Source organism: Rhinoraja longicauda, chromosome 33, assembly GCF_053455715.1.
Source record: "Rhinoraja longicauda isolate Sanriku21f chromosome 33, sRhiLon1.1, whole genome shotgun sequence".
NCBI lineage: Eukaryota > Metazoa > Chordata > Chondrichthyes > Rajiformes > Arhynchobatidae > Rhinoraja > Rhinoraja longicauda.
The window spans coordinates 2,172,132-2,199,940 of NC_135985.1; the positions used below are offsets into that span (position 1 = coordinate 2,172,132).

General features: G+C 42.8%; 3 protein-coding genes across 10 annotated transcripts in view; 1 reads left to right on the forward strand and 2 right to left on the reverse strand.

Moving 5' to 3' along the window:
• The window catches only part of LOC144608905 (transmembrane 6 superfamily member 1-like), a 48,547-nt gene extending 48,191 nt beyond the window's left edge, over positions 1–356 (reverse strand). Inside the window, exon 1 of the mRNA XM_078427143.1 lies at positions 203–356. The gene's annotated coding sequence lies outside the window, so the exon portion shown is untranslated. The remainder of the gene's footprint in view (positions 1–202) is intronic.
• Positions 357–6,536: 6,180 nt separating this feature from the next.
• Positions 6,537–23,219, forward strand: idh2 (isocitrate dehydrogenase (NADP(+)) 2). Its single transcript, XM_078427140.1, has 11 exons — positions 6,537–6,769; positions 9,831–9,922; positions 10,778–10,943; positions 16,883–17,043; positions 17,451–17,594; positions 18,163–18,299; positions 18,911–19,062; positions 19,827–19,939; positions 20,614–20,711; positions 21,963–22,055; positions 22,852–23,219. The coding sequence occupies exons 1-11, from the start codon at positions 6,643–6,645 to the stop codon at positions 22,937–22,939; spliced, it is 1,371 nt and encodes a 456-aa protein (XP_078283266.1). The 5' UTR covers positions 6,537–6,642; the 3' UTR covers positions 22,940–23,219.
• A 1,825-nt stretch (positions 23,220–25,044) lies between these two features.
• The window catches only part of znf710a (zinc finger protein 710a), a 43,920-nt gene continuing 41,155 nt past the window's right edge, over positions 25,045–27,809 (reverse strand). For 3 of the 8 annotated variants that reach the window (XM_078427133.1, XM_078427130.1, XM_078427139.1), the window contains one exon: positions 25,046–27,341. In XM_078427133.1, the coding sequence (XP_078283259.1) occupies positions 27,127–27,341 (215 nt within the window). In that variant the 3' untranslated portion in view covers positions 25,046–27,126. Of the gene's footprint in view, positions 27,342–27,809 lie in introns of all 8 variants that reach the window. The other 5 variants (XM_078427131.1, XM_078427132.1, XM_078427136.1 and 2 more) reach the window with 3 other exon arrangements.

Sequence of the window (27,809 nt, forward strand, 5' to 3'; positions counted from 1 at the left end):
TCTAGCCATCTTCAAATGTTTGGCAATGTTTTGTTATTAATTTACTTTTCAATGTTTAAAGTAACTCTCCCTGGTGGCTCTTTTAACCATTGAGAAGCTGGGTTGTCCTGATGCAGGCTTTTGACTCGAAATATTGGCCATTCCGTCCATGGATGTTGCCCGGCCCACGGAGTTCCTCCAGCAGATTGTTTGTTAAACTAACCATATTCCAGCTTCACACTTCTTCTTTCGTGTCCATCATCCACGTTTCAAATGTTGACATCGCTGTCATTTTCCGTCCTGTAAAGGACGCAAACTTCCGGCGACAATCAGTGGGAGCCATCACAGTGCGATAGATGATGGTGGTAGCAGAATTAGCTCAGGACACTTCCAGTTTCCAGCCCCGCGACGAGGACGCTTCTGCTATGGGGCCAGTTTCACACTGTGTTGGTTCCTATTTACTGGGAAAGTAATTTGGAAGGCTATAAATAGCCTCATTTCACCTAAGCAGATTTATAAATCAGGAAGAAAAAACTACACGTTTCCTGCGTCTGATTACAATTCCTACCAGAAGTAGCTATAGAGCAACTTTAATCAAAATCTATTTGGTACATTTAGGTCAGGCTAAAAGTTGAAATTCTTAAAACTCTCTAACTGACCTCTCAATCCAATGGTAATCTGCCGACCTCCAGCTTTAATGGATGCAGTCCAGGGATGGGCATCCAACCCAGTCTGAGGAAGGATCTCGACCCAAAACGCCACCCATTCCTTTTTTCCAGAGATGCTGTCTGACCCGCTGAGTTACTCCCCTTCCAGGAGATATATTATCCATTTAGATGTTATAATAAGGCTTAATGGACAATAATTCGCTCAGGCCAGTCAGATTTTCTAAGTCTCAGAAGACCTGGCAACCGAAGGGAGGCATGGCCAGGACTGTGGAAGAGGTGTATACCATTTCAACACTTCTTATAAAGCAGGAAGCGCCTCAGTATTTTGTCCCAGCCCATAAGCCTTTCCTTCTTCCCTGACCTCCACTCTATCTTTAACGATCTAAAAACAACCCAGTCTTAGTCGAGTTTATTATTATATGCACAGGTACGGTGAGATACAGGTACAATGCAAACCTAAAACACGAAACATAAATTATATAAGACAGCAAAAAAAATTACTATTCATACAAAACATAAGTACAAAAATACAATTCTATGGTATGTAAGAGGTCTAAGGTATTCTGTTTCATATATCTTTTAAGTCCACCCTTAATATTGTTGAAGGTAGACACAAAATGCTGGAGTAACTCAGCAGGTCAGGCAGCATCTCTGGAGAGAAGGTATGGGTGACGCTTCGGGTCGAGACCCTTCTTCAGACTGACCAGTCTGAAGCAGGGTCTCGACCAGAAACATCACCAATTCCTTCTCTCCAGAGATGCTGCCTGTCCCGCTGAGTTACTCCAGCATTTTGTGTCTACCTTCGATTTAAACCAGCATCTGCAGTTTTCTTTCCCTTAATATTATTGATTTCTCTTTTAGGTTTTTATTTCTTATGAAGTATTTAGAGGGAGGGGCAAAATAACTAATCCTACAATCATTTATAAACATAACAAAGCGTTATTTTATTCCTGACCTACCCAATATCATACCACTGAATCATAGAAACATAGAAAATAGGTGCAGGAGTAGGCCATTCGGCCCTTCGAGCCTGCACCGCCATTCAACATGATCATGGCTGATCATCCAACTCAGTATCCCGTACCTGCCTTCTCTCCATACCCCCTGATCCCTTTAGCCACAAGGGCCACATCTAACTCCCTCTGCACATTAAGGGGAATCAATGCACATTAAGGGGAAAAACATTTAATTTTATTTATCTCAATGTCAGTTCTCAGTTTTTTGAAACTCCTGCCTGGTGATGTTCAAGCAATCTTTAAATCGTACCATCTTGCATTGAAATGTGACTTTGTTTTTCGTTTGGCAATGGCATTGTTTTGATTCTACACAATTAACTTTCCCCAGGATCCACTGTCTTTTCTAATTTGAGAATAATTATGCAGAAAGCCAAAGTTAAACAGACACTGAAGGTCATTCAAGGACACTAACATCCACAAATTTGCAGTTGCCGAACAAATTAAATGAATGAATGTTCAGTTGCTTTTCCTTACCTTTTCCATCTAAATCTTTCCGTGACACTGTGGTGGTGGGCCTGATCTCCGATAACGATGAGAAGGCCTACCGGGAGGAGGTGGCTGATCTGGCACTCTGGTGTCAGGTCAACAGCCTCCTCTTGAATGTCACAAAAACTAAGGAGCTGATTGTAGACATTAGAAGGGCTCAACATCCGAGGACGTACATGCCACTGGAGTTAAATGGGATTACTGTGGATAGGGCGAGCAGCTTTAAATACCGGGGATTCCACATCACAGAGGATCTGACATGTACAACACACATTGCCGTACTGGTGCGTAAGGCATGGCAGCGCCTTTACCACCTCAGACAGTTGAGGAAATTTAGAGTCTCTCTGAGGATCCTTCAGTGCTTCTACTCTGGGGCTGTAGAAAGCATCTTGTCCAGGAACATCACAATCTGGTTTGGGAACAGCACTGCCCAGGACAGGAAGGCTCTGCGGAGAGTAGTGCGTTCGGCTGAACGCACTATGGGAACTACACTCGCCCCCCAGCAGGACCAATGCATCAGTAGGTGCAGATCCAGAGCCAGCAACATTATGGGGGACCCCTACCACCCCAGCAACGGACTGTTCCAGCTGCTACGGTCAGGCAAACACCTCCGCTGTCACGCTGTGAAAACAGAGAGGAGATGGAGTTTCTTTCCACAGGCCATCAGGACTGTTAACTCTCATATCACCAGGGACTAATTTAATTACTGTATTAATTTATTTTTTGTGTTAAAAACTTTTTTTTCTATTCTGTTTTGTAGGTTAGCACAATCCGCAGGCGTTGCCACTTTCATTTCACTGCACATCTTGTATATGTATGTGGCAAATAAACTTGACTTGACTCAGTATCTTCTTTATCACAGCCTTATTTTCCTCTGCTCTCCCTACTCTTCCCTTGTTTCACAACTTCCTTTCATGATTCACCCACTTCTGGTTCCTCTCCCCCATTTCATCTCCCTTCCATTTTCCCACAACTCCTTATCACCTTATTCTACATTTCGAGCACCTTCCTCCCCCCCCCCTCCCCCTGTTCCCATCACTCTTTTAATTCCCATCTCCCTTTGCCATTATAGTGCCCTCATCTTCCTTCTCTACAAACAGGAGAGATCAGAAAGCATTGTTAATGTAAAGTTGCTAGGGATGAAAAGTAATTTGAAAGGATAATGAAATATTAGCCGAAAAGGTTAGAATATATTGAACCTGGCTATCTGATACTGCACATAAAAATCCTGTAATTTTTGTTTAGATACAGCGCAGAAACAGGCCCTTCGGCCCACCGAGTCCGCACCGACCAGCGATCCCCGCATATTAAACAAGGGACAATTTACACTTATACCAGCCAATTAATCTACGTCTCTAGAGTGTGGGAGGAAACCGAAAATCCCGGAGAAAACCCACGCAGGTCACGGGAGTGCATACAATCTCCGTATAGACAGCTCCCGTAGTCGGGATCAAACCTGGGTCTCTGGAACTGCAAGCGCTGTAAGGCAGCAACTCTACCGCTGCGCCACTGTGCCGTAATGTTGGATGAGATATAAATAATTGCTATAATTTCTCATTCTTTGGAAAAAAATCCCATGTGATCTTTTCAATTCAACTAAGAAATTAGGCAGGGCCTAGATTTTTTTTTTTCAGCAGTCCGACACTCCCTCAGCAATGCACTGCCCCGACTACCTAGCTTTCAAGATGCTAGCCTAGAATAAACTATTAGTTCAAAGGTAGGAATACTACCATCTACAGATTATAAACAACTGTGAGTAGAAGTGGAATTGAGATATGGATTAGTCATGATTTAATCGGGATTATCTGCAGTATCCTGGTAATATGATCAACATCACTAAAGCAGATTATCTGGTGCTATCTATTGAAGTGTGTGGAAGACTGATGCATACAAATTAACTGCCGAAATGTTATACAATACTGACCTAATTTATTTGGCTGTAAAGTAATGTGGAATATCCCTATTATGTAGAGCACTACTGAATTTAAAGTGAGAAAAGACACAAAGTACTGAAGTAACTCAACAGGTCAGGCAGCAACTCTGGAGAACAGGGATAAGTAACATTTTGGGTTGGGGCCTTTTTTAAGGGCTTCAGGACACAAAAATTAAAGTATTTTGTTTTCATTGAATGTTAGATTTTTAGATTTAGAGATACAGCGCGGAAACAGGCCTTCGGCCCACCGAGTCCGCGCCACTCAGCGATCCCCGCACACTAACACTATCCTACACATACTAGGGACAATTTTTACATTTACCCAGTCAATTAACCTACATACCTATACGTCTTTCGAGTGTGGGAGGAAACCGAAGATCTCGGAGAAAACCCACGCAGGTCACGGGGAGAACATACAAACCCCGTACAGATGGCGCCCATAGTCAGGATCGAACCTGAGTCTGCGGCGCTGCATTCGCTGTAAGGCAGCAACTCTACCGCTGCGCCACTGTGCCGCCCCCCTGTACCTATTTCTCTCATCTTGGTTAATTATTGGATCTTCTACTTGGATAGTCCCTCGAGATTGAAGATGACTTGTTTTTAAAACCCTGCAGGTTCAGCAGGTCAAGCAGCATCTGTGGAGGAAAAAGGTGTGTGTCAATGAAGCAGATATGAACCAACTCTTCTGAACAAGAGGCAGGAGGTGCCTGAAGAGATGGGTAGGTGGTGCACAGCTTGTGTCGTTTACCCTGGGTGTGCATGCTCCATGCTGGAATTTTCAGTAAAACACAAAGTGCTGGAAAAACTAATCTTGTCAGGCAGAATTTATTTTAAATGCTGTAATTTTTCCTCCCACTATCGTTCTGCCAGCTCTTTTCATGTAGGCACCAAGGCACAGTGAAATATCTTTGTGCATTCAGCTAAGCAAGACTATCACTATATATAAGCACAAATTCTCTGTTTATAGTCATAGAGTGTGGAAATAAGCCCTTCGGCCCAACTTTGCCCACACCAACCAACATGCCCCATCTACATTTGGCCCATATCCCTCTAAACCTGTCCTATCCATTTACCTGTCCAAATGTTTCATAAACATTGTGACAGTACCTGCCTCAACAACCTGAATGTACAAAACAACCCACTGGGTCCATATGCATATCCCTTTAAACCTTTCCCATCCACGTACCTGTCCAAATGTGTAGGGAGGAACTGTAGATGTTGGTTTACAATAAAGATAGGCACAAAAAGCTGGAGTAACTCAGCAGGACCGCCAACATCTCTGGAGAAAAGGAATAGGTGATGTTTTGGGTCAGAACCTTTCTTCAGTGGGTGGTGTGTTACCCATATGAAGTGAGCTCTATTTCTTCTCTCCACAGATGCTGCCTGACCTGCTGAGTTACTCCAGCTTTTTGTGTCATAAGTGATAGGAGCAGAATTTAGGCCATTCGGCCCATCAAGTCTACTCCACCATTCAATCATGGCTGATCTATCTCTCCTGCCTAACGCCATTCTCCTGCTTTCTCCCCATATTCCCCTGACACCAGCTAATCATTACATCCCTGTTTTTTTTGTATTCTCGCCCTCTTGAAATAAATGCTAGCAATTATTGGCTACCTGGGTCTATGTGTCTACCTGTCCAATGAATGAATGAACGAATGAACAAGTTTATTGGCCAGGTATGTACACATACAAGGAATGAATGAATGAATGAGTGAATGAATGAACATGTTTATTGGCCAGGTATGTACACATACAAGGAATGAATGAATGAATGAGTGAATGAATGAACATGTTTATTGGCCAGGTATGTACACATACAAGGAATGAATGAATGAATGAGTGAATGAATGAACATGTTTATTGGCCAGGTATGTACATACAAGGAATGTGCCTTTGCTCTGCTCGCAAGTAACAACACGAACGTATAGTAAACAATTAAGAATAAGCATAAAACATTAAGAATAAATCATTACGGTTTAAACGTGTGAGTGAAATAAACCAGAGCAAAAAGAGACGACAGACTTTTGGTTATTGAGTAGAGCTACTACTCACGGGGAAAAAGCTGTTTTTATGTCTTTTACCTCGTGTTTCTTCTTTTTATTTTCAAGGTGCTTTCTAAGAACACCCAGGATGTTTACCTGGAAATCTCTTCCTCAGCTAGAAGGTATGTGTGATGGATGGGCCAGTCAGTGAGTGAGTGAGGCCCCTCCAGGGCAAATGGCGGGACGAGTGAGGACGAGGAGGAGGAGGACGACGTCTTCACAACGGCCGGGCGGTCGAGGGGAGGGGGAACCCAGCGCGCTGACGTCCGCGACCCCCCCTTCGCGCGTTGGAGAGCCCGGCGCGTTGACGTCAGCGTCCTTCGCCCTCCCATCCCAGCTGGAATACCAGACCAGTGGTTGGTCGGAGGGGGGTTGACGTAAGCACGCCGGGCGGAGCGCTGACGCCGGGCGCGTGCACCACGCACGCACGAGAGCCGGGCGGCGGTACAAAGCGCGCGTGGCGGAGGGCGGCGCGAGGTAGAGTCGACCGACGACAAAGGCAGAGGGCAGCGGGAGAGATGGCGGCTTACATCAGGGCGTGGAGTCGGCTCGGCCCCAGCAGCGGCATCGGCCGGCAGACCAACACCACCATTACCACCGCGGTGACGGCGGCGGCGGCGCCAGCACTATGCCAGAGACGCGGCTGTAAGTGTGTGTGTGTGTTCGCCGCATTCTCTCATCTTCTTCTCCTCACCTGGCTTCGTCAGCCCCCCCCCCCCCCCCCCCCACTGTCGCTCGGGTAACGGGTGTCCCTGATGGCGTGGCGGGCATCTCTCTCTCTTCCATATATCTCTCCCTCCGGCTGCCCGACATTAGCTCCTTCCAGCCTCCCCCCTCATCGCCGGCACATTCGCCTCCACGGGTAGTGGTGAGGAGACGTGGTGGTGGGCTCTGGGAGTTGGTCGGCCGCCCTCCGAGAGCCGCAGTGACCGGCCCGCTGCAATGTCCTTGCTCCCCCAGGAGGTCAACTCAAGGTCGGCGGCGCCGGGCCTGGAACCTCCCCCCCCTCCTTTCCCCCCCCCTCCTTTCCCCCCCCCTCCTTTCCCCCCCCCCTCCTTTCCCCCCCCCCTCCTTTCCCCCCCCTCCTTTCCCCCCCCCCCCTTTCCCCCCCCCCCCTTTCCCCCCCCTCTCTCCTTCTCCCCCCCTCTCTCCTTCTCCCCCCCTCTCTCCTTCTCCCCCCCTCTCTCCTTCTCCCCCCCTCTCTCCTTCTCCCCCCCTCTCTCCTTCTCCCCCCCTCTCTCCTTCTCCCCCCCTCTCTCCTTCTCCCCCCCTCTCTCCTTCCCCCCCCCTCTCTCCTCCCCCCCTCTCTCCTTCCCCTCCCTCTCCTCCCATTCACTTTTCTCCCACTGACGTGGCCGCCTCACTCAGCGGTTCCCGCATCTGCTGCAGTAATCCGCTTTGTGAGCCTTTGCCTTTGCCTTCCGCTAGTCCCAGCCTGTTATATTCCTAATGCCCTCTTTTCATGAAATGAGAGGACATGTGCTGCACAATCCCCGGTCGCTCTTTTGACCTGGAAACTTTCAATGCGTGAAAAAAACGACACTTGTAACATTTCTTGTTTTAGTCAATGGCAGTAAATGACATTGATTATGAAGTGGAATCCGGCCGCGCAAAAATCCGTTTAACATTCGTGTCTTTCGCATAATGTAGCCTCTGAATGGGCGCTGCGGATTGAATTTTAGAGTTGTAATCTGATCCCATGTGTGGGATGGGTCTGTTGTAAATGCTTCCCTTTTCTCTGGATTGCACAGTTAAAACAGTTGTTCGTTGAGATTTGTCCATTGGTCAAATTTATTCTCACTTGTTATTGCTAAAGTGCTTATTCCAGATTAATCTCGAATCAGTTGCTGGTTGCTGGTTGCTGATGTGATTTTTAAATCTCTCACCTGACAGCAGGCCTGACTTCTATTTTTAAAATGGAAGAGTGGTATGATCATTCTATACTCTAGTGTGGGTTACATTTTTATTCTCTCCTGATTTCTTACTTCAAGACTGAATAATGAATCCAACAATTTCAGATAATTTGGCTTTTGTGTCTTAACTATCTTGCTCTCATTTATTTCACCTTTCCCTGTCACTTTTTTGTCACTTCATCAAATTTGTGCCTCCTACCCAATCACAGACTTCTCACTTGGCATTCATGCATCTTAGCCATTCATCTGCTGACTTTCCTCTGCTCTGATGGGAGGACATTGACTTGAAATATTATTTTTGAAGTTAACATTGCAGATCTTCCATAAATACTAGATTGCATTGTAATGAAATTTCCCGTTTGACCATTCCCAATGAACTAAGATTTTAAGAACAGAATCTGAATGTGGAATCAGATGTAGAGTTTATGTTGACTATATTCACCTGTACCTGTAGCTACATCAGGCCATGAACATATCGGGCTTTGTTCTGCCATCGCCTCTCTTCCGACTTCCCCCTCCTATCCCCCCACCACCACCACCACAATCAGTCTAAAGAAGGTGCCCAACCCAAAACATCATCCACATTTGATGCTGCCTGACCTGCTGAATTATACCAACATTTGTTTTGTATAAACCAACATTTGCAGTTCCTTGTATCTCTTCTATTCTTTGTTTTCTTTTCTGCATGCCATACATTGCATGATTCAGAACATCAAATCTTGGTTTTGTTGAATCATAGCTAATGCCTTTTCCAAAATACTTTATTTCTGTTTTGAGTTTTTTAAATTACCATCTCTCAGTTCCTTAAAGGAGAACTTCAGATTTTTACAATTTTGGGAGAAACTACTTCCTCTGATTATTTGATTTCTCCCTAGCTGGTAGGTCATGGCGACCTTACAGTAATGTTTTCAATTTAGGCCCTGTTTTTTCTTTGAGGAAATTGGTTTTATTTTGTCACTTTTAATGATTTTTTCACTGTTTGTTTCTGAGAAGCTGTTTCACTATCCGGTACACGTTTTGCATATGGGACGAGGAAATCTTGCCTATCTCTTGTCTGATCGGGGTAAACAATCTGATGATCGAAAGTTTGTTATACAAATACTTTGTATGGACATTGGCTTTTTGCTACAAATAATGCGACCTTCAAATGTCACCGTGTAAATATCTTGCTCCTTTTCGCGAGTAGACGGTTATAAGCTAACACGTGTAATCCTGGGAATGTAGAATTGGCTGTATCCCAGAGCAGTGAAGCATTCTGTGCATATAATTGCCCTCAAACTTCACAATAACCTTGAAACTACTAAGGTTTTTGATTTACCTCCAATCATTGCAAAGAAATTAATTTCACTTTTTGTTGTGTTTGAAACATTGGGAAGAATCCTGCTTTCGTTTTTCAGGTTGGTGTCCGCAGTTCCGAGGTTACAGTTTATTAAAATTGCCTCTATTTTCATTGATAGTCCTGAAATTAACTCTTCTCAATAGTTTCCTAGATTATAATCAAATTTAACAAACTGCAATACTACATTTCTATCTTTCAAACATCATTACTGTAAACAGTCCATTTGTGGATACTGCCCTTTCATTGGCAACTGTGGATCTGGTTTATTGTAGTTGGAAGGTAGATCCTAATTTGTGATCCTTTCAAAGATAGCACTAACTTCAATTTTTAATTAAGATGGAAAGAACTATTGCAGCATTTAAACCCTAATTGAATAAGCTGTTCTAAATAGATGGTCTTAATTTTAATGGTTGAATGATTGGATTACTTGACTAAGCGGCCTTTATTTGAACAGATGCAGACAAGCGTATTAAAGTGACTAACCCCGTGGTTGAAATGGATGGTGATGAGATGACCCGCATCATCTGGGCTTTTATAAAAGAAAAGGTAGGGTTCTTTGCTCTTGTAATTTTGACAGTGCTTGTCTGGCAGTGGGGATTCATCAGTAAATAACGTTTAATGTAAAGTGTTTTAAAGTGGGCTGAAGATTTGAGCTTTTATTTGACACTAGCAATTTTTGAGTTGGAGGGTAAATATTTTTCTAACAAGATGTTAACAAATAGTTGTTTGTACTGAGTGTGCCATAGGCATGTAATCGGAGATTGGGAAATGCATGATTTCAGATTCAGCTGCTATTTTAAATCGCTGATACCAGAGGATATTGAAATGAGGGTATATTTAAACATGTAGAATTTTTAAGGAATACTTTTGGATTTAATGGATAGGCAGGATTGGTTCAAGGAAAGACGGACTGTTTTTGATTAAACAAGATGGATTGAGTTTAATGTTGTAAATATGCAGGAAAAATAACAAATGTTGGAAAAAAACTAAGTTGAGGTGGCGGTGAAAGGCCTGGAACTTTGAGCAACTGAGTTTCTAATGAAGTGACCATGTATGGAAATTAGATCAGTATCATCTCACAACACAACTGTTTTAGATGTCACATTTTTAATGTAATGGGCATTTAGTGCATAGAGCAGTAGCTGGGCAGAGCAGAGTGTACAGTTGTGGGAAATAAATTACTGCTTTTCTCAAAGGCTGCATTTCTCATTGGAAAGACGGATGTAATTTGTCGTGTCAGCTGTCAAAATGTTTGGTAATGTTTGTGGTCTATTCCTGTGCAATACTGTTTCTTATTGATTCGTCAAAATATTGTGAAACTGTGTAAACCTGCTGAATGTTCTTGCTATTGCATGTCTGACTATTATTTATCTGAAAATAAACTTTTTTTTTAAACTTTAGCTCATCCTTTCCAATGTTGATGTAGAGATGAAGTACTTTGATCTGGGATTGCCACATCGGGATGCTACTAATGATCAGGTTACTATTGACTCTGCACTAGCAACCCAGAAGTATCATGTTGCGGTTAAATGTGCTACAATTACTCCTGATGAGGAAAGAGTAGTAGGTAAATGCATCCTTTTCTCTTTTCTGTTTCAGTTAGTAAAACTATAACTACTGATTAATTTTATTTCTTGGTATTTCTATGGTTAGTATTTCGGTGCCTCAAGATTTGCATTATCTCAGTCTAATTAGTGTCAATTTTGCCCCAATGAAATTCTGAAATTTGCTCTCTGCTGGTGTGTCAGCTATGTTAGTCCTGCAACGTTGCTGCCCTGGTGATAAGAAAACCTAAGAATGTAATGGTCTTTTATTTGGCTGAACTAAACCAGATTCTAATTTTCTGCCAATATTTAACCTTCAATTAACAAACCAAATTGCCTAATTTATTGATGATGCTGTGGCCATGATAATGCCAATCTAGGATAAAAATGCACGTGAGATTATTGATCCTAATTGTTCAAAAATAAACTAGGCTGGAAAAAAAATCCCCATGTGTCCTATAATTTAAAGTATTCACTAGAAATGTATGGAAGCATCAAAACAACCCAAATTTGAGTAGGAGTGATGAGTACTGTGTTACTAGCTACACTGCTTTCCTTGGAAATAGGCAGCCTGATGCTGCACAGCTTTTGATACAATAATGTAACCATGCTGTTGATGCAAGGATGCAAATTTTATTTTCCTCTTTAAAGATATAGCAGATTCATATTATGCAAAAGTGCATTTATATAAAGGCTGTATGGCATGTATTTAGCTTCTTTCCTTGACTCCAGTCTCCACAGTTTAATTTATTCACAAAATGCTGGAGTAACTCAGCAGGTCAGGCAGCATCCCGGGAGAGAAGGAATGGGTGACGTTTCGGGTCGAGACCCTTCTTCAGACTGATGTCAGGGGGGTGGGACAAAGGAAGGATATAGGTGGAGACAGGAAGATAGAGGGAGATCTGGGAAGGAGGAGGGGAAGGGAGGGACAGAGGAGCTATCTGAAGTTGGAGAAGTTGACGTTCATACCACCGGGCTGCAAACTGCCCAGGCGAAATATGAGGTGCTGCTCCTCCAATTTCCGGTGGACCTCACTATGGCATTGGAGGAGGCCCATGACAGAAAGGTCAGACTGGGAATGGGAGGGGGAGTTAAAGTGCTCGGCCACCGGGAGATCAGTTTTGTTAATGCGGACCGAGCGCAGGTGTTCAGCGAAGCGATCGCCGAGCCTGCGCTTGGTTTCGCCGATGTAAATAAGTTGACATCTAGAGCAGCGGATGCAATAGATGAGGTTGGAGGAGGTGCAGGTGAACCATTGTCTCACCTGGAAAGACTGTTTGGGTCCTTGGATGGAGTTGAGTGGGGAGGTAAAGGGACAGGTGTTGCATCTCGTGCGGTTGCAGGGGAAAGTGCCCGGGGTTGGGGTGGTTTGGGTAGGAAGGGATGAGTGGACCAGGGAGTTACGGAGGGAACGGTCTCTGCGGAACGCAGAGAGGGGAGGGGATGGGAAGATATGGCCAGTGGTGGGGTCCCGTTGTAGGTGACGGAAATGTTGGTGGACATTTAATTATGGCTCCACAGTTTAATTATGGCTTTGCGTGTGGAGTTTGCATGTTCTCCCATGGCTATATGTTTCCACCTGGTACTTGTCTCTTCCATGTCCCGAACTTGTGCTGGAAGGTTATTTGGCTACTATAAATTATCCATTCCTGTGGGTAAAAGAATTGGAGATGTTGATGGACATGAGAAAATGAGTTGAGAGCCCAGAGAAACAAGGTTGTAGAAAAGGGATTTGGATGTTGGAGCTTTGATGGCCCCGACTGCGGATGGTTTGACAGCCCCGACCCGGGAGAATAAAGAGGGAGAAGTTTAGACTATATTGCCTTCATTCCAGTGAAGAATGTGGGGAGCCGTTGTGATGGATGTTTATAATAATAATAATAATGCATTACATTTATATAGCGCTTTTCATACACTCAAAGACACTTTACAGGGATTTAAAGAACATAGGGAAGTGAATAAATAGATAAATAAGTAAACGAACAGAGAAAGGAGACAGAAGGTGAGGTGACCTTCAGTGGTTGAAGGCAGTACTGAACAGGTGAGACTTCAGTGATGTTTTGAATGTGGTGAGTGAGGAGGAGTCTCTGACGGTTTGGGGTAGTGAGTTCCATAGGGTGGGAGCAGCGATGGAGAAAGCCCTGTCCCCCCAGGATCTGAGTTTGGTCCGGAGGGGGTGGGGGATAGAAGATTGGCAGCAGCAGAGCGGCGGGTGCAGGTGGGAGTGTGCCTGTGGAGGAGGTCAGTCAGGTAGGATGGGGCCAGGTTATGGAGGGCTTTGTAGGTCATGAGGAGGATTTTATGTTAACTTTTATTTTATGTGGCTGTGCCTTGTTGCTTTTCACTTAGTATGGCTGTATGGTAACTCAAATTTCACTGTACCTTAATTGGTACACGTGACAATAAAATGACCTTGAAACCCAAATGGCCAAATAGTCTCCTATGTAAAACTAATGGATACTTCATTGCAAAAAGTGGTTGGACTGTCACTCCAATGGGGCAGATAAGATGTATATTGTAATAATAATAATAATACATTACATTTATATAGCGCTTTTCATATACTCAAAGACGCTTTACAGGGATTTAGAGAACATAGGGAAGTGAATAAATAGATAAATAAGTAAACGAACAGAGAAAGGAGACAGAGGGTGGGGTGATCTTCAGTGGTTGAAGGCAGTACTGAATAGGTGAGACTTCAGTGATGTTTTGAATGTGATGAGTGTGGAGGAGTCTCTGACGGTTTGAGGTAGTGAGTTCCATAGGGTGGGAGCAGCGATGGAGAAAGCCCTGTCCCCCCAGGATCTGAGTTTGGTCCGGATGTGGGGGGATAGGAGATTGGCAGCAGCAGAGCGGAGGGTGCAGGTGGGAGTGTGCCTGTGGAGGAGGTCGGTCAGGTAGGATGGGGCCAGGTTATGGAGGGCTTTGTAGGTCATGAGGAGGATTTTGTACTGGATTCTCTGGGGGATGGGGAGCCAGTGGAGTTTGTAAAGGACGGGGGTGATATGGTCACGGTCATGGGTGAGTAGACGGGCAGCGGAGTTTTGAATGTATTGAAGTTTACTGATGATTTTTGAGGGTGCGCCATAGAGGAGGCTGTTGCAGTAGTCCAGACGGGAGGTGATGAAGGCGTGGATGAGGGTTTCTGCAGCTGTGGAGGAGAGGCATGGACGGAGACGGGCAATGTTTTTGAGGTGGAAGAAGGCTGTCTTTGTGATGTGTTTGTCGAAGGAGAGGGTTTGATCAAAGATGATTCCAAAATTCCGGATGTGAGGGGAGGTGGATACTGGGAGACCATCAATGTTGAGGATGAAGTTTTGGGTGGATTTGGTGAGCGTTTTTGGACCAATGATGATGATTTCAGATTTGTTGCAATTGAGTTTGAGGAAATTTGATTGAAGCCAAGATTTTATTTCAGTGATGCAGTTTGTCAGTGTAGAGTGTGTGGTGGGGGAGATTGACTTGGTGGAGATGAGGAGCTGGATATCATCGGCGAAGCAGTGGAAGTTGAGACCATGACGGCGGATTAATTGACCAAGGGGGAACAGGTAGAGGATGAAGAGGAGGGGGCCAAGGACTGAGCCTTGGGGGACACCTTGGGGGAGGGGAGCGGTGGGGGATTTACAGTTGTTAATGGAGATGAACTGGTGTCTGTCAGAGAGGTAAGATTTGAACCAGGATAGGGTTGTGCCGGTGATGTTAAAGGAGGTTTCAAGTCGGGTGAGGAGAATGGAGTGATTTATGGTGTCAAAGGTGGCGCTGAGGTCAAGTAGGATGAGGATGTTGAGGTTGCCAGCGTCGGAGGAGAGGAGAATGTCGTTTGTGATTTTGAGGAGTGCAGTTTCAGTACAGTGGTTGGAGCGGAATCCGGATTGGAAAGTTTCATACAGGTTATTGGTAGAGAGGTGGTGTTTGAGTTGGGAAGCTACAGCACGTTCCAAAACTTTGGACAGAAAGGGTAGGTTGGAGATTGGTCTGAAGTTGTTTGGGGTGTCAGGGTTTAGACCAGGTATTTTCAGAATGGTTGTGACAGCAGCGATTTTGAGGGATGGCGGGACGATGCCAGTGGACAGGGAGGAGTTTATTGTTGCAGTGATAAGTGGAGAGAGAGCAGGAAGGCAGGCCTTGACAAAGCTGGAGGGGATGGGGTCCAGAGAGCAGGTGGCAGTTTTTATTCCTGTGAAGAGGTCAGAGAGGTCGGTGGTGGAGACTGGGGAGAACTGAGGCAGGGGTTGACAGGATAAGGGGGGGCAGGTGGTTTGAGGGGGAGCAGGTGCGTTGGTGGTTAAGGTGCTGTAGATGTTGTCTATTTTGCTTTGGAAGCATGAAAGGAAAGTGGTGCATTTGTCAACTGTGAATGATTGGGAGATGGTGTCCAGGGGGCTGAGGAGTTTGTTTATTGTAGAGAAGAGTGTTTTTGGGTTTCCGGAGCCAGAGTGAATTATTTGAGAGTAGTAGGTGGAGTGGGTGCGGGAGAGGGCATCTTGGTAGTGCTGCAGGTGGTCTTTGTAGGCTTGGGAGTGAATTGTGAGACCTGTTTTGTTGCGGAGTCTTTCAAGTTGGCGGGCATGAGTTTTCATCATGCGGAGTTCAGGGGTAAACCAGGGAGCAGAGTGGGTGAAGGAAACTGTTTTGGTTTTTATAGGTGCAAGCTGGTCGAGGCAGGAGGAGAGAGTGTGGTTGTAGTAGTCAGTGAGGTCAGATGGGCTGTGGAGGTCAACGAAGGGAGAGGCGGACATTATTTCAGAGAGGGAGGATGAGAGCGAGGTAGGTGAAACAGAGTTCAGCTTACGGAAGTTGATTTTGCGTTTTTGCTTTGGAGCTGGGGTGGGAATGTTGACAGACATGGTGATGGCTAAGTGATCAGAGAGGGTGGGGTCGGAGCCAGAGAGGTGATGTAGATTTAGTCCAGTGGAGCAGACAAGGTCCAGAATGTGCCCACGGTTATGGGTGGGAAATTTGACGTGTTGAGTGAGGTTAAAGCAGTTGAGTATTTCAGTGAAGTCAGCGGTTATTGTGGAGTCAGTGGAGTCCATATGGATGTTGAAATCACCGAGGAGGAGGATTGAGGGGGAGAGAGAACAGAACTGGGTCAGAAAGTCAGAGAAGTCAGAAAGGAATGATGGGTGTGGTTTGGGAGGGCGGTAGACAACTGCCATGACTAACTGTGTGTGGCCAGAGAGTTTGAAAGCCAGGTGTTCAAATGAAGGAGCAGATGAGATGGCGATGAGGTTGATCTTGAAGTCCTGTCGGTGAATTACGGCAATCCCACCACCTCGGCCTTCCGAGCGTGGTTTATTGATGTAGGAGTATCCGTTGGGTGTAGTGAGGTTGAGTGGGAGGTAATCCAGAGGTTGTTGCCAGGTTTCTGTCAGGCAGAGGAAGTCCAGTTTATTTTCCAGGATGAAGTCATTCAGAATGTGGCTTTTATTGTTGAGGGACCGGATATTTAACAGAGTGAGCTTCATGTTGCTTTGTGTGGTGTGGATGGACACGGGTGATTTAGCCAGGGCTTGTAGACAGGGGGCACGCTCGTGTGCGTTATTGTGATGACATAATGGACGAGTGGAAGTTCGATCAGCTGACCAGAGTGCAGGGGTGGAGTGACCGGTATTGTACTGGTGAGATGGAGATCGGAGTGTGCAAGGATTGGAAGAGAATGCTGTAGTAAAACAGTCCTGGAAGAACTCAGTAGGTCAGGTAGCAAATGTGTACTATAAAACACATGAGAGGTTGAGACATTATGAAGCAGTTTAATTTGTGTTTATGTTGCAGTTACGACTACAACTTGAATGCAGTGTCAGATCTTGACCTACAACTGGAAGCATACAGAAGGTCATTTAATTAGCTTTAGAGAAGTGCAAGACTTTTTTGTACAGTATTTAAAATGTTGAAATGTGAATGCATGTAGATCATTCTTTGAGTTGTTAAATTGACACTTCTATTGTTCATGATTTTGCAGAATTTAAACTGAAGAAAATGTGGAAGAGTCCAAATGGTACAATCAGAAACATCTTGGGTGGTACAGTCTTCCGTGAGCCAATAATCTGCAACAACATCCCTCGATTAATTCCCGGTTGGGCTAAACCCATTACCATAGGCAGACATGCATATGGTGACCAGGTAAGTGATTCCGAAATTGTGACCTAGCTAGGAATGCCCACATTACCATTTCTGCTTATTCGTCTCATTTCATTAAGAATGTTATTGCCTCTGCTAGTCTGGTTGATTCTGACTAGTTTCTCCTATAGATCACTTCAAAGCCCTGCTTTGTAACCCTCGATGCAAACCAATATTTTTCTTCCAGCATATCTTTTTAAATGTCATTTACGAAGAGTAATTTTCAATTTAAATTCTATTCTCTCAGTGTAGTACACCTATGCATACATTTTGTTTTGCATTCAGCAGTTTTAATTGGAGTTGAAATAATCAATTTCATGTTATAGAATTTCATTCTTATTGCTGTCTTTTTTAAACTGTTTAGATTTTTTTGTGTATCTCCAATCGATTAACTTGAGTTTCTTTTACAGTACAAAGCTACGGACTTTGTGGTGGACAAACCAGGAAAATTCAAGTTGGTTTTCACTCCAAAGGATGCCAGTGCTGTTAAGGAGTGGGAGGTGTTTGACTTTCTAGGAGGTGGGGTCGGAATGGGCATGTACAACACGGATGAGGTAATTTCCAATTATGCCTATTTCACAACTAGACAGGTCTGCTGGAGGACCAGTGTGGGATTTTCTTTTGTGTGCAATTCCTTGAAGCAAGGCTGTTGTTTACTATGGAGTTGCAATCCTACCTTTAGTATTTTGAGTGGGTGTCCATTACCCTTTTTGGGGTAGAGATATGTCTTGTTATGACAAGGCCATAAGGATGGAGGTCATCAAATTTGGTACGTTCAGGCCTGGAAATGGCATTCGGACTTAACAATATGTAACATTGCTTTGCCCAACATATGTGCAGTATTTGCAATGTTATCTGCAGGTTTGGCAAGGAGTAGGCAAATGGGATCTGGGTAATTTGGAGCCGTAATTTTTCTGTCTTCCAGACCTTTAATTTAAAGAAAAATGGTTAAAAATGGCTTGTTTGTTGACTCCATTGTGTAATGTAAACACTCCAGTGGGTGCACTCTTTGCATCTGCCCTTTATTCAGAAAGGGTGGGTAACGAGCTTGAAATGAAATGTTTGAATTAAGAATGCCTGTTTCTACCTTCCAGTCAGACTGACTCCTCTTGCTTTCTTTAGTCCATCAGTGGCTTTGCACACAGTTGCTTTCAATATGCTCTGCAGAAAAAGTGGCCACTTTACATGAGTACAAAGAATACTATTCTAAAGGCTTATGATGGGCGTTTCAAGGACATTTTTGAAGAGGTTTTTCAGCAGTAAGTATGTCTTGCTTCTCTTGCAACCTTTGTCCAAAATAAAAGTTGACACTTTAAACTTTGAGATATCACATCAAAATGTACATGTGCCTTTAGCCATTACCATTCAGCTATCTGAATTCTGCCATTCCCGCTGTCCTACAGTTTGTAATTCATCTGGTGGAGAAAATCTGATGGTTGAATGGCAAAAATGATGAATTGCATGTTTATTAAATTGACTGCTACTAATATGGTTGAGGGTAGACAACGTTTGCATGAGGATTTTGGTATTCAAATGTTTAAAGTGGCAGAACAAGTGGTAATGAGTAACGGAACCAGCACTTTCAACAGGTCATCAGAAAACATTCACTGTTCCTTTTTGTTTATTGTACTATAAGGTCATACGTGATAGGAGTAGAATTAGGCCACTCGGCCCATCAAGTCCACTCTGCCATTCAATCATGGCTGATCTATCTCTCCCTCCTAACCCTATTCTCCCCATAACCTCTGACACCTGTACTAATCAAAAATCTATCTATCTCTGCCTTAAAAATATCCACTGAATTACATGATTATTTAAATAGCTTTTTGTGCTGATTTATCATTTTGTATTTAATAACTTTCATCCACAGAAAGTACAAAGGAGAATTTGAGAAGGCTGGCATATGGTATGAGCACCGCCTCATTGATGATATGGTTGCCCAAGTGCTGAAGTCCTCTGGTGGATTTGTGTGGGCCTGCAAGAACTACGATGGTGATGTGCAGTCTGATATTCTAGCTCAAGGTGATTGCATATTTTAACCATCATTAGTAAACTTGTCTTTGAAATCTAACAATGTATATTTCTCTCGGCTCTGTCCACGCAAGCTGAAGAAAACATAGGGTGTCTGTGAAGAAATTGGAAAGGGGGAAAGTATGGCTTTTTTTAAACCCAGTTTGATTTTGTGGTGTATTTCTGGGGCTGGAGAAATTTAAAAATGCAGGGGTTGGAGAGTCCAGTTATAGCCCATGTAGATACTGAGGATGTTGATTCTGTTGAAAGCATGAACAGCCAAGATCTGTTAAAAGCAACGCCACAAGGAATTGTCAAGGTAATCTTAAAAACATTTGTACATGTGTATGGATAGGAAGGGTTTAGAGACACATGGGCCAAATGCAGGCAAAAGTGACTAGCCCAGAATACAGATTTAATTGGCACAGACTGGTTAGCTGAGCCTGTTTACATGTTCTGATTCTACCATCTGTGCTAATAATACATGTCTAATTTCATACCAAAATTAGAAGTGCAGTTTCAACTTCGCTGCCCCTTTAAGGATTGAAAGCCTTCTTGCTTTGATTGCTCCATTTGCTTTGTGCCATGAAGCTTAAAATAGTACTGAAAATGATTTGTGTTTTAAACCCAGTAAATCTATAATATAAATATTATTGCAAAGGCAGCTCGCATTGCTGAATATTGTGCTCTACGACAATGTTGAAGATCCCACATTAGAGTGATGCTGAATTTTATAAACTGGTCCATTTTATAAACGTTTTCTTGTTTTTCTTTAGGGTTTGGCTCTCTTGGCTTGATGACTTCTGTTTTGATTTGTCCTGATGGGAAGACAATTGAAGCAGAGGCCGCACATGGCACAGTCACCCGTCACTACAGAGAACACCAGAAGGTATGCAGTGAGGTTGATGGTTGGGAAAATGGGCCGTGGCATTGGGAATGAAGATTACTGGGGCTTTGTGTTTCCTTTGGACTGCTTTGTCTTGCACAACCCTGATGTTCGTATAACAGTTCTTAAATGGTTTCACAAATATGTCGCCTGAGAATTGCTTTTCCAAAAATGAATATTTGACTACCTTTTACACGGAGTAAGCTCAATCATAAACCTAATTTATCTGGGCATTCTTACAATAATCCATGCTTAATTGGTCTTGAACTTGCATTAACTACCATTCTCATTGGTGTTAATCCAAAAGGGAGCCCTTTAAATATGGATTTTAAATGTAGGCTGTTGTAGAATTAATCTCAAACTGTGAATTTATTAATTAGAATCTCCGTTTGCTGTGGTGCCATTGTCACGCCTGTACTTCGTCTTTAGAAGTACCATTAATTCTATTCCTTGCTTTGATCCTCCAGCCCTATCTTTTCCTCTGAGTAATTAATTAATTCTCTTTAAAATTACTAAAGCTGGTTAGATTATCCTTCTAACTTCAACTGAAAACAATTTTGATAATGCAGAGTTAAATCTTTGAATATTTAAGTCTGTGTTAATATCATAGCTTCAGTGAAACAGTAGTGCACTATATTCTTGGTTGGAAAGGGCTGATCCTAATGTTCCTTTTGCAGGGCAATCCTACTAGCACCAATCCTATTGCTAGTATTTTTGCATGGACTCGAGGCCTTGAGCACCGGGGGAAGCTGGATGGCAATCAAGAACTCATTAGGTAAAAACACGGGTTTTCAGTTAAATTGTACGGTGCTGGCTGTCGTGGAAGCAGATACTACAGTGACGTTTAAGAGGCTTTTATATAGGTATAGGGGGGATATGGATCATGTGACCAAATTAAAATAATTTTAGGATTGGATTCATTCCACAGGCTTCCCAGTGTCCTGTTTGGAAACTACACGCATAATTTTAAAAGTCATTTAAAAATGAATTTTGCATGTAGTCAGTTCTCCTCTGACCATCCTGTGTTTTTTTACCATTTCAAAAATGTGGTATCCCTGGATGAATTTGAGATCGAAGCTGCTTATCCATCCATGGACCTATGGAGCCATTGCATCCTTTCAGTGATTAGTCCAATCATGGCAGTATGGTTTCCCGACTGTAGAGGTCACTGAAGAGCCTATGGAATGAATCTGGCCCTAAAATGGTTTTAATTTGGTCACTGATTTATTAATCAATGTACAACATTGTAAGCATTTGTAGATAGGACTATGTGGATTTAACCTACTCAGCCTTAGCCATCCAAACCCCTGACAACTTGTACTCTTTTCTTAACTGGCCAGACTGGGTGAATTTCCTGAATAGCAAGAAATTGACAAACTGCATAAGTGCCTGGGAAGGACCTTTCAAGTGCAAGTGGAGTCCCTTATTCATCCTGTGGCTGGATGTCATTGCATGACTGGCACAGAGGTGACTGTAAAAGCTGACATCAGGAGTGTGTTTCTTGGTCTTGGGCAACACTTCCTTGATTCATATCACACCCTGCAGCTGACATCAGAGAGATGCCTGAAAATGGCCACCTCATCTTGGGTGACACAAAAAGCTGGAGTAACTCAGCGGGACTGGCAGCATCTCTGGAGAGAAGGAATGGTTGACATTTCAGGTTGAGACCCTTCAGGCTGTGTCTTGTGTCTATCTTTGGTTTAAACCAGTATCTGCAGTTCCTTCCGACACACTCCTCATCTTGGGTGTATCCCTTGTGTGCTCTGTGCCTAATTCATGGGCAGTTGCCACCTGTGTTTACAGTCAAACGTACCAGGGTTAAGTGCTAGGTTGGAACAGCACAGCATTGGTTCATATGATTCCATGTTTCAGCAAAATGCTCACCAGTCCCAAATCTGGTATTAATCCTCCAGGAACTGTTTGGGCATAGCTTCTATCTGCAGCAACAGTATTGGGTTCAATTCCATTTCAACTTGTATTTAAACATGCGAATACAGATGTTCTAACATAATTTTTCCCTTTAAAGGTTTGCTCAGACATTGGAACAGGTTTGCGTTGAAACAGTTGAGAGTGGTGTCATGACAAAGGATCTGGCTGGTTGTATCCATGGACTCAGCCAGTAAGTTTAGTGTTTTAATTACATCAATTGTTATTCCAAGTCCTTCTGGAGACTTTGATTAGTTTACTATTTTACAATCAAATTATACTGATAATACAAGGTTGTTTAGAATGAACTGTTTGATCTGTGCAAAGAGACTGCAGAAATTACTTTTATCAGCTAGGCTCATCTCAGCACTTGACTAGTTTGCATTTATTAGGGGGCTGTCTTAGAGCATTCAAATTATAATCCAGGCTGAAATGGCCATCATGCGAATTAGAGAAACGTAGCCGAGACTGAGGACATGGGGATTTAGGTTGATTTTCACAAAGATTGTGTAGAGATCATGGGTTGGAGGGGGCAATCTAACTTGGTACTTTACAGCTGCTGAGTTTTGGTTATAAAGGCAAGAAGCATGGGGAACTGCTACTGTCACCCACACTTTTATATGGTCTGTTATGTGAAGGTGTGAGTGTAATGAGTAAATACATTGGGGGTTACCTGGGTGAGAGGACGAGTTAAGTTGGCTAGTGTAGCTGCGACATGTTGGCCGGTGTGGGCAAGTTGGGCCGAAGGGCCTGTTTCCACACTGTATCACTATTTAAGAGTGGGAGTCAGCATGTCAACCATTGCATTGTCATTGCCAAGGAATCCATGGTGACATTTGCTGGTTGCAGATGTTAAACAAATAGAAAATCAATTGCAAGGTCTCGTGTTGTTATGCCCCAGATCTTTTAAATAAGGATGCAGGAGAACTTAATCACAAGATAAATATTGTTTGTCTTAAAATTGAATTTGTTCTAATTTTCTTCTGCAGTGTCCGACTGAACGAGCACTATGTGAACACTACTGACTTCTTGGATGCCATAAAGAATAACTTGGAAAAAGCCCTAGGCAAGAAGTAGATGGTCTAAAAGATCCATTTTACCTCATTTTAACTTAAGAATAAAGTCACATCAAATAGAAGGGGAAAAAGCCAGTCATTACATATTTTTTTAAGTTTTAAATTTATTAAGGATCTGATTTCCCAGCATTGTCTGGGAGGACATTGTACAGAAATTTGTTGGGAATTGATGTGAGTTTTGTATTGTGAAACATTTCATTTAAGATCTGTAATATATTTGTCACTAGGAATGAAGTTGGCATTAATTAACAAGAAGCAATAAAAAACATTTTAAAGTGCAACTTTGTGTATACTTGTTTTGATTTTCATTCCAAAGGAAGATTTATGCAACAAAATAATTATGCTGGCAAAACAACATCTTGGAGTAACAAATTTGGCGTTAATTACACCGAGTTTGCATTTGGTTCATAGGTAGCTCCCGTTATTCATTCCAACTGAAGCAAATGTTGCATGTTTTCAACAAATTGCTAAATCTTAATTATTTCTTGAGGTCATAAATGATAGTAGCAGAAGTAGGCCATTTGGTCCATCAAGTGTACTCTGCCATCTAATCATGGCTGATCTATCTCTACCTCCAAACCCCATTCTTCTGCTTTTTCCCACAACCCATGTAGAACAAGAATTAATCTATTTCTACTGTAAAAATATCCAATGACTTGGCCTCCACAACCTTCTGTGGCAAAGAATTCCAGATTCACCACCCTCTGACTAAAGAAATTCCTCCTGATCTTCTTCATAAAGGAATCCTTCTGAGGCTATGACCTCTTGTCCTAGACTCTCCCACTAGTGGAAACATCCTCTCCACATCCACTCTATCCAAGCCTTTCACTGTTTAGTAAGTTTCAATTGGGTCCCTCATCCTTCTAAACTCCAGCAAGGCCCAGTGCTGTCAAATGCTCATCATGTTAACCCACTCATTCCTATAAACCTCCTCTGGACCGTCCAGAGCCAGTACATCCTTGGATTATGATGCCCAAAATTGCTCTCAATACTCCAAATATGGCCTGACCAGCATCTTATAGAGCCTCAGCATTGCAACTGTGTTTTTGTATTCTAGCCCTCTTGAAATAAATGCTAGCATTGTGTTTGCCTTCCTTACTTCTGATCTGAAAGGTGTTGGAAGAACCTTATCTTTGAATTTGGATGTAGGTTAGAGCTTGTAAATGAAGAGTTTGGGTTGGGGAAACCAGTCAGAATAATGTGAGCCTGGTCATCTAAACCTGACTAATTGACAGTTGCAGGCTATGGATTAGTACTACTGATGAGGAAATTTAAAAGCTCACTAATGGTTGGGGAAATTTAAATTTGCCTAGCCGTATCCGGGAATGAGAAGCTCATGCTTTGTAATCGTTCATAGCAAGTGAATTCCAAATGTATGTTGCTCAGATCACTGATGAGACGATGCTGCTCCACCCAACGAAATATGCAATGCATGAAAACAGGTTTGAAGTAACAGCCAGCAGGTGGAGCTCTGCACATTTTTTAACCATGTGGCAGGGTTTTGGAACTCGTGAGAAATGTGATGTTAGACTGGTACTACTAGTGTTGTAGAAAGTCACAATAGTGTACATTTTAACATGGTATTGCTGCTTTTCAGTGGAGGGCAACATCTATAAACTAACATTTGGAGGGCAGCATCTATTAAAAAAAGCAAAGAGTGGGGATAAATGGGTCCCTTTCAGATTGGCAGGCAGTGACTAGTGGGGTACCACAAGGCTTGGTGCTGGGACTGCAACTATTTACAATATACATTAATGACTTGGATAAAGGGATTAAAAGTACCATTAGCAAATTTGCAGATGATACAAAGCTGGGTGGTAGTGTGAACTGTGAGGAAGATGCTAAGAGGTTGCAGGGTGACTTGGACAGGTTGCGTGAGTGAGCGGATGCATGGCTGATGCATTTTAATGTGGATAAGTGTGAGTTATCCACTTTGGTGGTAAGAAGAGGAAGGCAGATTATTATCTGAATGGTGTCAAGTTAGGAAAAGGGGACATACGAGATCTGGGTGTCCTAGTGCATCAGTCACTGAAAGGAAGCATGCAGGGACAGTGAAGAAAGCCAATGGAATGTTGGCCTTCATAACAAGAGGAGTTCAGTATAGGAGCAAAGAGGTCCTTCTGCAGTTGTACAGGGCCCTAGTGAGACTGCACCTGGAGTACTGTGTGCAGTTTTGGTCTCCAAATTTGAGGAAGGATATTCTTGCTATTGAGGGCGTGCAGCGTAGATTTATTAGGTTAATTCCTGGAATGGTAGGACTGTCATATGTTGAAAGACTGGAGCGACTAGGCTTATATACACTGGAATTTAGAAGGATGAGAGGGGATCTTATCAAAACAAGATTATTAAGGGGTTGGACACGTTAGAGGCAGGAAACATGTTCCCAATGTTGGGGGAGTCCAGCACCAGAGGCCACAGTTTAAGAATAAGGGGTAGGCCATTTAGAACGGAGTTGAGGAAAAGCTTTTTCAGTCAGAGTTGTAAATCTGGAATTCTCTGCCTCAGAAGGCAGTGGAGGCCAATTCTCTGAATGCATTCAAGAGAGAGCTCTTAAGGATAGGGGAGTCAGGGGTTATGGGGAGAAGGCAGGAACGGGGTACTGATTGAGAATGATCAGCAATGATCACATTGAATGGTGGTGCTGGCTCATAGGGCTGAATGGCCTACTCCTGCACCTAATGTCTATAATCTTGGAGTCCTACCAAATGATTTCTGACAACATTGTGAGCAATTAGAGGGAATTTTTACACCAACTGAGTTGGGAAGGATGTTGACCATTTAAGAACTTCACAAAACTCATGTAATGGGAGGGTAAGGAAGAGGTTAATGGCTCCCTCCATCTATATACAGTTATAACGAAGGATCTCGACCTGAATCATCACCCATTCCTTCTTTCCAGAGATGCTGCCTGACCCACTGAGTTAATCCAGCATTTTGTGATTCCAGCTTTTTGTCTATCTTTGGTTTAAACTAGCATCTGCAGTTCCTTCCTACACATGTAATAACAAGAAATAGCAGATGCTGGTTTATGCCAAAAAGACAAGTAGATCTACAAGCAGCATTGTTGGAGAATGGCCTACTCCTGCACCTATTGTCTAGAAGTGCTAATAGATTAACAGTTCCAAATAATCTCCTCTGCCCACCAACACTTACCTTCCATCCTTCCTGTTACATACTTGCATTTGTACAGCTTCAACAAAACATCTACAGCACAACGAACCCAAGGCACTTGACAGAGAAGCGATGCAGAGCCCTATTAGGGCAGGTGATCGTTTGGTTCAGTGTAGGTTCTAAGGAGTGACTTAAAAGAGAAAAATACAGAAGCTTAAAGAATTGTAGAACATTAATCAAAGAATGTTTCTAGTTTGGGAATAAAGGAATTATACATCTTATGTAGTGGGGTAGGAGAAAGTCAGAATGAGCTGGTCTTAAACTTAATAACCCATGTGTCGATGATGAGATAGGATAATTGATGGCTTGACTACATCGAGTTTTAAACATCTCCATCTGGAAACCAGAGAGATGTTTAAATCTAGTCGTAGTCAAGTCATTAATGTAATCCAGATTGTGTGTGTGTAAGAGAAATTTAGCAGAGAAGATAGTGATTTGCCAATGGTATAAGGTGAGGGTGTATGAAAGAAATCTGGGTTTGTATAGCACCTTAGCCTTCAGGTTCATCTCTTGTCACTTCATGGGTTTTTTTCTTCTCTTCAATTCTAATGAATTTAATTTTCAGGTCCGCCAAAAAAACTCTTCTGTTCACACAATCATTAAACAGATTTGTTATTTTTATTGCTATTGTAGATGATTATATAGTCCAGTAAGAAAATAAATCCACAAAAGCCACTCCACGATGTAATTCAATGAATTACTGCAAGTAAGTGTGTGTGTGTTTAATGTTTATATACAGAACCTATTTTGAAGTTACATTTTACACAGTAAAGACCAACATAATTTTGGTAGTAGTCATCTGCTTTGGTCCAGAAGAGACCGTCTTTAAAAAAAAAATCCTCACAGAACCCTGAGATTAGTAACGTGTAAAATGGATTCACATTACAATGTTTTTGTGAACATAGGCTTAAAGTTGGAATGTAATTTCAAATCTGCAACTGCAGCATTAATAAAAAGCTATGCACAATTAACAATGGTCAAAGCACAGGATCAATTTAATTTTTGGCTTCACTTCAGTTACGGTTTTAAGTCCATTCCGTATCGTTCAGCTTCTTTTTCAAAAGTAAAGTATATATCTCTTATACTTTCTTCATCCGACATTTTTGTTGAATCTGAAGTGTCATCAGGACCTTTTCTCCCTGCTGTGTAATCAAAAGAATTTTCTTCATAATCATCAATATCTCCTTGCTGACCTTCCATGTGTTCAGAATGTCCAATGTCCAATAAACTTTCTGTGAGATAAAAGGGAAAGTGTCAAAGGAATGAATGGGTCACTAGGTTAAAGCAAATTACAACCCATAATAAATGTGTGAAAATGTGTCATTTAACTGCTCATTGGAACTCAGAAATTGCAACAAGCCCTCAGTATGGGATTGAAGCACCTTTAGCTCAGATGCTCTCATCCTCTGGCAAAGCTTGTGCCACAACCTCTGATAATCTGCATCACTCTTCAACTGAGGTGTTTTCTATGGTTCTAAGTTAGATGGAAGAGGGGGAAAAAAAGTAAAGTCTTCTGCATGGGCATACCCAAGAAAAATAAATCATGCTCATGTTCACATAGTAAAGGAGCAGAATGAGGTCATTTGGCCCATCGAGTCTACTCCGCCATTCAATCGTTGCTGAACTATCCACCCTCTCGACCCCAATCGTTGCTGAACTATTGTTCCCTCTCAACCCCATTCTACTGCCTTTCCCCCATA